The 13,401-nt window shown below is 32.8% G+C and overlaps 1 protein-coding gene across 1 annotated transcript; it reads left to right on the top strand.

Moving 5' to 3' along the window:
- The first annotated feature begins 6,135 nt into the window (after positions 1–6,135).
- LOC129988826 (uncharacterized) lies at positions 6,136–6,516 on the top strand. Its single transcript, XM_056097097.1, has one exon. It carries the CDS (start codon positions 6,136–6,138, stop codon positions 6,514–6,516), a length of 381 nt encoding a protein of 126 aa, XP_055953072.1.
- The last annotated feature ends 6,885 nt before the right edge of the window (positions 6,517–13,401 follow it).

The raw sequence follows: 13,401 nt of genomic DNA, 5'->3' as shown, positions 1-13,401 counted from the left end.
TTATACCATACAATTTACAGAAAGAATGACTGCAAATTCTGAGAAAGAGTGGAAGAATTGTTCATTATCCCACCTGCCTTATAACAATGTTTACTGTATTTTTATATTCTGCGTTTTTGCATTGTATTATTTACCGATAAAATGCGATTCTAACAATACAAAAAATGTTTTTAAAGTAATTTTTTTTAATTTAATAAAAATTTGTACAATTAAATTAGCATAATTAAACCGGTAATTGTTTCCTCTTTAAATGGCATATAAATCGAGAATTATTTCAAAAGTTATAGTATTAATATTTCAGATAGGAAAATTATTTCAGAAGTCATTGGGAAAAGATTGATAAAAAGTTAAGAATAAACAAAAACGTTGAAGCTTGAGTTACTTTTTATTTAATTAAATATCTTAAGAATTAATTTCCTTTAAGAATTGAAAATAACACAGGTGCCTTGAAATAAATTTTAGAATGACATTTTTTGACATGACAAATTTTTGTAAAAGACAAATACATGTACTTTCTGCTTTATATATCTATATATAAGAAATGGAATGCCTATTTCTTTATTTGTTTGAAAGTTATAGAATTCCACGCCCGTAGACGAATTCGAACAAATTCTGGCAGAGATGTTCCTAAGCATCTGGAAGGATAACTGTGCTTTATAATATTTCTAAATCCCTCCAAAGGGGATGAAGTTCGAAATATATATAGAAATAAAAATTATTTTAGCACTATCTTAAAATTAAAAAAAAAAAGGCATTTAAATTACATTAATTCCATTTCCATAAATTTTTCTTTGTTTTTTAATCATTTTTTTCAAAGCTAATTTAAACAAAATTTGCTTCAATACCAATTTTATCAAAACCTATCTCCCGTTTATAATGACATTTATCGTTCGTGCGCCTTCGCCAGCATTAAAGTTTTCAGATATTTATTTTAGCTTTTCATTTTCTAACTACAAATTTTCGGTTTTTTCCAACTTCGTAATATCTATAATTCAGTGTCCCCCCCCCCTCTCCAGCATACGACTGCTACCGAATCCTTAAGGCTCAAAATCTTAATATTAGATTACGAATAAATGTTATAGAATATTTGAATGCAGGTTCCTAAAATAAAAGGTATAAGAATGCAGAACATAAAAACTGCCCGGTAGATGTTATTATAACAAAAACAAACAAACAAAAAACAGAGGGTGTCATTCCTTTAGAACTTTCTGGCATATTCATTAATACAGGTGCATTTGTATTTTAGACGTGTTTTTAATTTCTCGTATACGAAGTATTGAGAAAATATAGTAATCGTAAACAAATTCGAACTCGAGATTTTGATAAATCGTCATGTTTTAGACCTCCCTGAGTTCGAAAAACACAGTTTCGGAGAATGTCTGTCTGTCTGTGACTTATAAAGAAAAATGTAATTTGCCGAAATCAAAATGTAAATTTCTCGTAAAGGAGCTAAAATCAAGCTAATTAAAGTGAACGTTTATCGAATGATTTTATTACGTATTCATCATCTTCTCTAATTTACAATTATGCATCGAATATATGAAAACATTAGTATTATAGAAGTTTTGGAGGATATGACATGTTCAATGAGAAACTCTTTTTCCAAAATTATTCACTCCATGAATGAAAATTCCTCTCTCACTTTTAGCCCACAAAAGCTCTGAAATCCCGGCATCGCAGAAATTTTCAGAATTTCGTTTGTAATGTGACCCGATTTTCAAAATAACGATCGCGGACATTCGGACCAGCACAGGTTACTGAACTACTATTCAGTACCACTGACCTAAAATCTTTTCTATTGAAACAATGCTTGTGGCGATAAATAACCAAATCTGGTTGCCAATCCTTGAAGTGAATGACATCATACTCAAGAAGTTGCTCTTGAAATTATAATAGCTAGCTGATTACGGAAATACGTCAAACTATGAGACGTGCTTAAAAACAGAAAATTAATTTTTATGCCGAAACGATATTTATCGCTTGTAATACCTGAATAAAAATGTTAATGAACCAAAGAACAGCTGTTTTTACAAAGAATGCGTAGGTTTTATTTCATAAACATCAGAAATTCGGCGAAAACAACGTATTCGCCGCCACTTCCTAAGTTAGTGGTCAGTGATATAAATAGCAGCGTACTTTTAATGCCGGCTAAATTTCTTCTAATAAAGGGCAAAGGGTGCTGAAAAACAAGAAGACCTGATCATCTTAAGCTCTCTGAGCTGTAATAACTTGATACTCAAGAAGAACTATTAACTAAGGATTTTGGAGCCTATGGCAGAAAGAACGTACTTATTCAATAAAATGATTAAAGCGAGAGTGGGGGGGGGGGATGAGAGGGTCTTTGATTAGCACCTTATAATAGCTACCGATTCAAAATGGGATTCGGCATGTCGATTTTCACTTTACTTTGTTTTAATAACTACACACACACTAAAAAAAATGCATTTTTTTCTATTCTATTCTTAATATTTATTTAATACAATAACATATTTAAAATTTAAATTGATGCAATGAAATTCACACCAATATGAATTATTTATTTAATTGATTCAAAATATAAGATATCAGTATTCAACTACCCTCTTATTGATTACGTAGCTTCTACTTTATGCAGAGTTTAAGATTTCTCACGGTTTGTTTTTAAATAAATAATTTTGAACTGATCCGCAGTTTATATAATTATACAAAATTGATGGGTGTCCTAATTATATTTTGGACATATTTAAAATTGTGATTAAAAAATTCTTTGGCTCAAAATTAAAATAAAAACAGTACAGAAATTTTTACGCGCATTAGCTGCAGGTCAGTGGATAAAACAATACTGCAGCGGATAATTAAATTCCAATTTGCGACGGCTAAAAGAAAGCTGGCGGGTCTTATTCTTTCCACACCATTCGTCACATTCTTGGTTTTTCTCATAACAAAGTCAAACAATCTATTAGCCATTTCAAAACACTAATAATTTGTAAAACATATTAGGTGAATAGAAATATCCCTCCTGTATTTATTTGCATTAAGTATGATTTAACGTTGAATAATAATTTTATGAAATACTTACACACTATTCATTTATATTGGCGCAATATATCTTTCTTTATCTATTAGTCAAAAATATTTTCAACGTTCATGTTAGTATCAGTTATTAATATTAAAATGATGTTTCACACAGTGATTGGAATTTGGGAGTTTTCCAGATATCGAAATATTAAAATGAGAGAAAAATCCTCCTTTCTATTTTTAAGAAATTTTACTTCAGTTCTGGGGAATAGAAGATAAAAGAAAGTAGTTTTTCTTAAGCTAAATTAATTTATTCCCCAATTTTGCACCTCCTGGTGCGACTTCCGAGACATCTGCCCTGTCCCCCACGCCACTGCTTAGTGGATCGATTGAGTCATACAGGGCACCGCGATTGCAATTTACACATGTAAGTAACGCTAATATACAATTCAATATAGTTACTTTTACAATCGATCAAAACAGCCTACAACAAGCATGTTAGTCCTTAAAATGACATAGTTTGTTGAAGCGAAACATGACAGAGGAACGTGAATTAGATGGATTTTAATCTGCCTGTACTGTTAATTAGCATTATTCAAACGCTGGATGTGCGTTTTAGTTGCAGATTGCTCTTTGCGATAAGGACAGTCCAAATGAATCACAAATAAGGCCAATTTCCTCTCCATAAATTTGGCTGATTAACTCAATATAAGAGTTTGCAGTTCTCTTCAAAAGTCCTTTAGCAAGATGTCCTGCTCAACGCTATAACTACCACTGGTGCTATTTACAAAGTCCAGGGGCGCTCTTACCTACAGAAGATACGATACTTTTTGTCCCTCCTTGAAATAAACAAAATCCTTACATAGTCTTTTCAATAATTGAAAAAGTTACAGTACTGCCGTACCAATTACGACTAAACAAAAACATTCAGGACAGTCACATTCTGACATGCAGTATAGTATACTAAGAGGTATCGCTAATTGTAAATACTTTCACATCACTGTGTGTAAAGGTTGAGATTTGACAATGCGAAATTTAACCCTTTGGGCTCCTCTGGGACATATATGTCCCGCTGATATTTTAAAATAATCCAAAGGAATATGTAGAGCTGGTTGTGTGTATTTAAGCCAAGGAAAGATGCCTTCTTGTCTCTTTTCTTATTTATTTTGCACACACACACATATAACAACACATGGACGATGACTACACATATATAAGGTAACACATAATACTATATACAATTAAGGTAGAAATTGCCGCTAACAAAGAGCGAACGAATACTTCTTTTTGCCGCTAACAAAAGAGCGAGCGGTGCCTACTTGCACCAGTTTCACACCAACTCTCAGGGTCAAGTGTTTACAAAAACAGCTTAAGTGCGCTTCCCCCACATTCCAAACATACACATGGGTTAGCGCATACTGCGCCATCTATGTTCAGTATTAATCTTTACTGTATGAATACATATACAAAGAAACAAAAATACAAATAAAGTAATTAAATAAAAACAAAATATTATAAATAATAAAATCACATAAACAGAATAAGTAAGAAAGGAATTTATTGAAGTGTATGTCCCAACGGATTTCTATGATTGCATTCATATGTAAGTGCAATTTCTAACTACATCTTAGTAATAAAGAAACTCGAACGGAAACTGTATGTGCCATGAGTAAAGTTGCACTCTGCGAAAACTGTTTTGCAACGTATCATACATAGGAATGTCATGAGTAATATTGAATATGCAATTGGTAAGTCATATCACTGACTTACCAACCCGCCCGAAGGCACACGGATAATAAATACTGAATGACCGGACTGCAGCAACAGCAACGATGTTGGGAACTGTGGGTGAGTCCTAAGGGCCATCATCGGCCACGGTACAACCCTTCCCTTAGGAAATGCGACCTGTCATCGATGGGACGAGCCAGATCTCCACTTTTTCTTGTACCCTCCAGGGTGTCGAGATTCAACTACCATGCCGGAATTATCTTAATTTTAAAAAAAAAAAACAAAAAAAAAAAAAAAAAAAACTGGTTTTGAAAGGGTTAAGCAAGATTTTAGTTTCAATTTCATTATCATCATCTTCGTCTGATCGACTGAAATATTAGCCATACTTCAGCGAAAAATCATCAGAAATTTGTTAAATTAGCTCTGTGAAGTGAGTTTTGTTAAGATGTTAACATCATAAACTTGATATACTTGTTTATGAACAACGACAGTTTTTTTCTCACTTTTGTCAAAATTAAAAATGATAAGAAAGAAAAAAAGACGGAAATAATTTTTCTTTTCATTCCATGCCAAATGATCAGCAAAATAGCAGCTCAAATAAAATGATAAGCAATATGCATCAGTACTGTCTGTCGATCACAAGAATAGCTCCCGCCAAGAAGTCTATCTAGTGGCGGTCGCTGTAGTAACAAGACTAGTTCATTTCTAATGGGGATTAAGCGTGTAGGGAATTGGCGGAATTAAAGGTTACATCACGTCATTCGTCTTCTCGGATTTAAAAAGAGTTGCACGCGTTATCTTATCCTTGTGTTTATTTTGCTTTTGCTTTTGCTTTTAAAATTATTTGTTCCTTACTGGTTTAATTGATTTTGCTAATTTGCTAAACTTGCAAGATGGCCTTTAAGTTAAGGAAGGGTGAAATTTTGAAATCGCAGGCACGTAAAATTGTATATAATGTTGCGGAATTTTGTTCCAATGAATCTTCATCGAAATCTGCGTTAATTCCACTCCCACAAGCTCTGAAAAGGGCTTCTCAAGCAACTGGAATTTCTGAAGCAACAATAAAAAAAAATAAGAAAGGAAGTTTCAACATAGGGCTCATTGACAGTTTTAAAATCACCCGGTAAACACCGTAAAAGACCTAGTGAGCGAAACTGTGAAATAGACGACTTTGACAAGTGTGTTATCCGGCAAACAATTCAAGACTTTTACATAAATGAAAGGAAAGTACCATCCCTCAGAAAATTACTACCCGTGTTGAAAGAAAAAATTGGATTTTCGTGGCAAAAGGACACATTGTGCAAAGTCTTACATTCAATGAATTTCCGATGGAAGAAGTGCGTTAATAATAGAAAAGTACTCATGGAAAGACCAAATATTGTTTTTTGGAGACACAGATATTTGAGAGAAATGAGATGTCACAGGAAAGCTGGACGACCGATTGTCTATATTGATGAAACTTGGGTAGACAGCAATTTGACATTTAAGAAATGTTGGCAAGATGACACAGTTTTGGGAGCTACAGCAAATGTTAATTCGAAAAATAGACTCATAGTTGTTCATGCTGGGTCATCAACGGGTTTCCTTACGGGTGCTTTACTAGTATATAAAGCATCAACAAAAAGCGGCGACTATCACGGGCAAATGAACTATGAAAACTTTAAAAAATGGGTGTCGGAAAAACTTCTTCCAAATTTGCAACCAAACAGTGTCGTATGCATGGATAATGCACCGTATCATACGATTGTCGAAAACCCCACTCCAACGAAGTATTCTACAAAAAAGTTATGATAGACTGGTTGAAAAACAACGGAATACCCTGCGTTAAAAAAATGCGAAAAGCGGAACTGTTCTCTCTTATAGACAGTAATCGTCCAAAGAAAATTGTCTATAAAATTGATAATTTAATAGAGAAAGAAGGACATGAAGTTATCCGACTACCCCCTTATCATTGCGATTTGAACGCAATCGAATTTGTGTGGTCCTCTGTAAAGAGAATAATAAAGGAACAAAATGTTACTGGTGATTTAAGTTTGGACAATCTGAAATCTCTTCTTCAAACAGCTATCACTGAAGTTACTTCGGCAGAATGAGCAGCGCATTGCAAACACGTAGAAAAGCTTGAAAATAATTATTGGGAGAAAGATGGACTGTTAGAAGATTTAGTGGACTAACTGTCATTTCAAAATGATACCAATGATGATTCTGATTCAGAAGAAACCGAAACTTGCGAGAGTGATTTAGAGGATTTTGAAATGCTTGAATGAACATTATTTTGGAAATTTAGACGGTATTTTATTTTATTTTATTTTACTTTAAAAACTGTTTTGTCTTAGAAATTGTTTGAAAATACTTGCTGAAAGTTTAATAATCAACGAAGTTCTGTCATTGTATTAATAATCTAAAGTCCTTGATAATGATTAATAGTTATGAAAATATTAAACAAATATTAAAAAGTTAAATAATTACTTTTTTATAGTAATAATTTTCATCTTTATTGCATATTCATTAATATTTCATTTTTATGTCTAAAAGTTTAAATATTATTATATAATTAATATATTAAACAGTTTTTTTTTCACTCTTTATAAATCAATTAAAAAAATCGCCAATACGTCATCAAGGCGATCAGTAAGCCAACATGGATGTCTTTCTTTTTAAATCCCCTATTGAAAATGGAGCAGGTCTTGTTTCCACGGCAACAGACTATCGTAGACATATTGGCGGGAGCTATTCTTCAGGTAGACAAACAGTAGTATAGTCACATTTAATCGACATAAAATAAAATAAATCGCGAGATTGGCAGAAATCACCCAGAAAGATGACTAACGCCATCTGTTTATGAATAAAGAAATAATTTTGGACACAACCCAACAGCAATAGTTTTTTGAAAACACCGTTATCAAAAGTGAATAATATAGAACGAGAAACTTTTATTGAAACTGAATACCTTGGAAATAACCTTGATTAATTCAAATGTCATGATTTTGATTCTTCAAATAAATTCACGATTCTTCAAAAAAAAAAAAAAAAAAAACCTGAATCTATTGCTATTAATTTTTGAAAGAATTAAACTCATTATTACATTTACTGTGATATACTTCATTTGTTCTTATAAAAGTGGATACAATGTCGGCATTCAGATTATCAAAAGACAGGTATGCGTACAAGACAGAATTAAAATCAGCAGGAATAATAACCGTCATTGTATTCGGTCTTTTCCCTTATTAGTTTTATCAAGGCAATAGAAAAGATATCAACGGACCTTCAAACAGTTATCGGGAAAAATTTTCGTCTCTTACGATAGTGCATGAGGCAATTAAGATTAGGGAAGTATGCAGGTTTTATATTTATTTGCTACTCCTTTTTATTAATATAACTATCTATTTCGTCTGTCTTAATTTTGTCCAAGTTTTCTAAAGCATTTCAATCTTCTTCGCGTAAATGTTTATGTTATGGTGAGAAAGCATCCACATAATTAATTATGTGTCAAATAATCAGTCATCGGGCTGAGTGCGGCATTTCTCGAATACGAAGTATAGAGTAAAAAAAATTCGAACTCTTGATTTTGACGATTTTCCACGTTTCACACAGCCCTGAATTAGAAAAACGCATTTTTGGCTTTACGCCTGTCTATCAGTCTGTTTCTTAACGCGATAACAGGAAATCGCTTTGACGGCATTTATTATATGGAACAAATTTGTTCATTTTTATCAGACTCTAAGAAAAATAGTAAAATCCTGCATTGTTATATTGCAGCATGAAGCATGTTATTGAAGCATGTTTAATATTTGCAAATCATGCTGAGGAAAAGAAGTTTTGAAGGAATCAATGAGAGGCGACACTCTTCCTTCAACTTAACGATACTTGAATACTAATAACTCAAATATCAGACTAAGAAAATTCAACATAGTAGCATTCTGACATCAAATTTGGAAAACAACCAGTGGGGGGGATCGTATGTGGGAAAACTTTCCCACATACTCTCTAATAAAAGTGTTGAACATTTTCACCGCTGGCATGTATTTAATACACAAATGTTAATGTATTTTTTCTGATCCACTGAAGCCAACATTTGATATGGAGTCACAATTGGAATCGTGAGATCACACGTTAAGCTTCAGGTATTTAAGTTATTGCACTTTTGAGTTATTGTGTTCACATGCATGCGAAATTAGAGACCGACAGACAGAAAAACCCTCTGATGGATTTGGCTCAAAATTCGATACTCGTCTATATTTTATATGACTAACCTCTTTACCAATGTTTTTTTTATCTATATATCTCATTAACTTTTGTAATTATGGTAAAAACGATTCTATAGTGCTTAGAAAATATTATTCCAATAATGTCCTTTTCGGACGATGATTACAATACTTTATAGTCCACCTCACGATTGTTGGCGTTCGACTTCAGATGAGTCCACTTCAAAACGGGTTGGAAACAAGACGAGCCAAGGTTGCTATAATCATGCGTTGGCGAAAGAAGTTTCCTTCGTGAAGCGTCATTATTTGTTTACGATTGGCTTTGCGAGTGCCTTGCGTTTATTGGTGCTTTTCCGACTTCTTATATTTCTAATCTAAATATCAGTGCCATAATGCCTGGGAATCGCATTGTTTCCAAAGAAAGAAAAATAATTATGAATGTTTTGAGGTATTTTGAAAATGAATGTTCTTAAAACGAATTAAGTATCCCACTTTGTCAACGGATCAAAAGAGCTGCAGAAGCGACCAGTGTTTCGACTAGAACACCGTAAAATTGAACATTCATCAGCTTTGTGGCTTCTTTTTTTTTTTTGCATGATTTGCATCTTGGTTTTTCAGTATATATAACTTTCTCTATTGACGGTTCTTATGATGCTTAAATATTTTTGATGCTTAAATATTATAGATTGTTAATATTCAAATTAGAAATTCTTTGTTTTTGATAGAATTAAGACAAAAATATCTCTGAAAAAATGATTTGGTTTGAAAGCTAATGCGTAATAACATGAAATTTCATCTGGCTAATGTAAAACTTGATTAAATAATATTGAATTTTATTATATAAGGCAATAAAGATTTTTCTAAAAATCTGAGAAGCAACAGCTTTTTCTTTCGATTAAATTATTTCAATAAAGTTGCAACACATTTTTTTTTTAAACCTTGAATTACTTTTCGGGAGGAAGTAGTTGAGTATTTCACGGAATACTCGAGTATTTTACTGTTTTCTCTTAACAATGTAATCGTATTTATCTAGATTGTCATCGATATTGCAGAATAAAATATCACGTTCGAGTACCTTTCAAATATTACCGATTTCAAGCCAGATCTAGGGGGAGCGGTGTCACCCCTCATCCCCTCCTCTCACTAAGTTCCTGGGAATCTATATAAAGTCTGAAACTGCATATGCAAATACCAGCTATCTTGATTGATTATAGTAATGCTGAATTAACTTAATCATATGATAATTAATTAATTAAATCATAAGATAAATGATTGATTCAGCCATATAACTGTAGTATTATTTCATTCGCCACGACTTTTTATTTTCACAAATATCGTATCATAGAAGCTGAAAAAAAAATTAACTGAATGCTTGAGACAAATCCTCCCGCTAATGCGCCAACTATGGAAACCTTGATTTGCGGCTTGCTTTTATGGCCCTCCCCATTTCCTGCTAATTCGATGTTTTCGACTCAACCGTCGAGCGCCAACAATACTGAGGTGGACTATATCTATACTCGCACACACACACAAACAAATCGGTTGTTTGTTTATCTTTATTTTGTGTTAAAAAAAATCTAATTTTTATTTGTGATTGAAATTTATTGCTCGAAGTTTTGGTGTTACAAAATGTAGATAAACAAGAGTTTATCCTCAAATCAATTTGGCACATAGAATGTTTTATTTTTATGACACGCTAAAGTCTTGAAGAATTTCCAAGGAAAAACAATGTTTTTGCGGCAAAAACAATGTACGCAACACGAGGACGTAAAAGATTTATTTATTTATGGATTATCGTGTCGCAAGCAGACTTAAAAAAGAATTGCTTCATTTACCCCTACAAATATATTCGCATTTATTTATTTGTTTTTTAAAATTCCCGAAGTTACAGCTATATAAACTTTACAGCTTTATTCGACCAAAAAAATTTAATTTAAAATGACCCATAACTTCGTTTGACCAAATTTAAAATGACTAAAATTCATATTAAAAAGCAGAAATGTTACATCATTACATCTTCACGTCTGAGAACAATCTCACTGTATGGGAGGATGAACTTGTTAAAACGAACAAAAGCAATTACCACAAATGTAATTTCTATTTGATGTCAATATGTATACAAGGGGACTTTGAAGCGAATAACGGCCGAGAATGAAATTTCAAACAATATGTGCAATGACATTAAAATTTGGCAACTGCGCAGAATAAAATATATATTATTAAACAAACAAGCTGCGATTTGATTTTGTTTCATTTATGACTGTTCTCTTACGCAGGAAGAAAGGGGGAAAAAAAAAGACTCTTTTATTTATAGTTGTGTAATCTCAGCTCATAGCCTTCAAAGAAAGCGACGGTGATATGGCAACGAAGCGTTTTGTTTGAGTGTAAACAGTGACATTTGTCGTCAGTGGAGACTGAGGTGCATCCGACAAGGCCGCGAATGTTCTGCGACGTAACTGGTGGCGGAGGGGGTGCAAACGGGACTTGCAACTTGAAGAAAAAATCGAACAGGGAAGTGACTGTGTGATGTCAATATCAGTTATAGTCGGGGGGGGGGGGCGTTTTGGTTTGGTTGGTTAGGGAGGAGGGGAGCAAAGGCGAGTTCTTGTCCCCAGGCACCAACAAGCCTAGTTGCGTCTCTACAAATGTTGTTTACCAGTAAACGCTTTTAGCTTGAAGGAAGAAAGAGTTTTATAAACACATATTTTTGAATTAACACTTGTCCAATAAATCTCGGTAGAAAATATTTGCTCGGTAGAAAATATTTGTTTTCGTTTCTCGCCAGCGAAAAACAACTATATGTTTATTTCAAACTAAGAGTAAAACCCGGGTTTAATCAAGAAAAATGTATCGTCTCAGAGGATAACAAAAATACTGCCCGGAACAGCAGTTCCCAACATTTTTTACCTCCTTCCGCTCCTTCAATTTAGTCATTTTATTTTATCCCATGCGACCACACCGACCCCCCCCCCCGCCGTCACAGCGCTAAAAAGTTTTTCTTTAATATAGTTCAGGATGTAGCATAGTTTAAGAATCGGGTGACTAAATTAACTTTATATCATTTGTAGAAATGTTTTTTTTTTCATTTTATATTTTATACGATTTTTTTACTATAATATTCGTTTGATGCCAAAGCAAATGAAATTATCAATGAAAAATTTTGTATTATGATGAAATATAAAAATTATTCATTGTGATACCAGACTATTTAACTGAAAGACAATTCAATGCGATTCTTGAAATTTCACGTAGTTGAATTAGTTTAATCAACTTTTTAAAACAGAAATACAATATCATGTCAGAGCAAGTTAGTGTGTAATGTTGTCGAATCATTTGTTTTGGAAGGGGAAATAATTTAAAAATAGTTTTATTGAGATACAGATTGTGTGTGTATGTATAGAGTAGTATTGCATCTCATCAAAACGATTTGTGTTTAAAATTATATAACCAATTATTTATATTGTATTCATCAATCATTCAGAAGTAGTTACACGTAACATTACAGAAGGACTGGTTTTTTTTTATGTTCATCGCAAGTAATTTATATCAGTTACACGACGGAAAGAAGTCCCTGTTCTGCGCTCTGATGTTTCCTCCTGCAAACGAATAATAAAATTTAATAGATGCGAAGCATTGTGTGTAATTGCGTCATTTATTTCATTGGATTATAAATTAAATGTGTCATATAACAAACAAAATCAGCATGATTTGTCATTTAATTACATTTAAATTATTTTTTTTAGTTATATAAATATATGTTAAAACATATTTCTAAAGAGTATCATACCGTACAAGTTTAAACAAATATTATGGTTTAAATTATCTGGGAAAAAAGACCCATTTATTTATTAAGTATAATTACATAATAAAATTTCAGCATGGCTATGTTTCAAAAATATTACCCTAATTTATTTACACCAGCTAAAAAATTTTCCAATCTATAGTCCTTTGAAATGAAATTGATATATAAAAAGTTTGAACATAAGGGCATCGCAAAATACCAATTATAAGAAGGCAACTTGCTCTGCAATTGAAATAAATGCTAACCTTTACCGGCTACGGTTTTTTTTTTTTTTTTCATTATCTGCGACATTTCAATAACGTCCTCGTTCTTCGATGAGTCGATCACATTCGGTGCACGCGCTGCGATGCTGATAGCTTTCGCTATGCAAAATATGTAAAGCTTGCTAAATAAAAAAAAATGTTTGAAATCGCATTTTCCGTTCCCTCTTAGTCTTTGAACCGCGGACTCTGCCAAGCGCGTGTGAAGGGGTATCAAAGCTAGTCATGTGCGCTTAGGAGGAAAATTCGGTTTCAAGATTGTATCCAAAAGGATTTATCGCATTATTTTCATGAGAATATTCTTTAGTGAAAGTCTTAGAAGTGAGGTTAGTTTCAGTATAGAAATTCTATATTTGTTTCCTCTCGTTAATTAAGGCTGTAACGGAAATGACTTTACGGCGTACTATTG

Source organism: Argiope bruennichi, chromosome 10 (genome assembly GCF_947563725.1).
Source record: "Argiope bruennichi chromosome 10, qqArgBrue1.1, whole genome shotgun sequence".
Taxonomy (NCBI): Eukaryota; Metazoa; Arthropoda; class Arachnida; order Araneae; family Araneidae; genus Argiope; species Argiope bruennichi.
Note: the sequence above shows the minus strand (reverse complement) of the source record. Positions and strands in the feature narration are given on the sequence as shown.

Bases quoted from the DNA above. Each gene is read 5' to 3' on its own strand.
- LOC129988826 (XM_056097097.1), top strand. From the start codon at position 6,136: ATGAGATGTCACAGGAAAGCTGGACGACCGATTGTCTATATTGATGAA.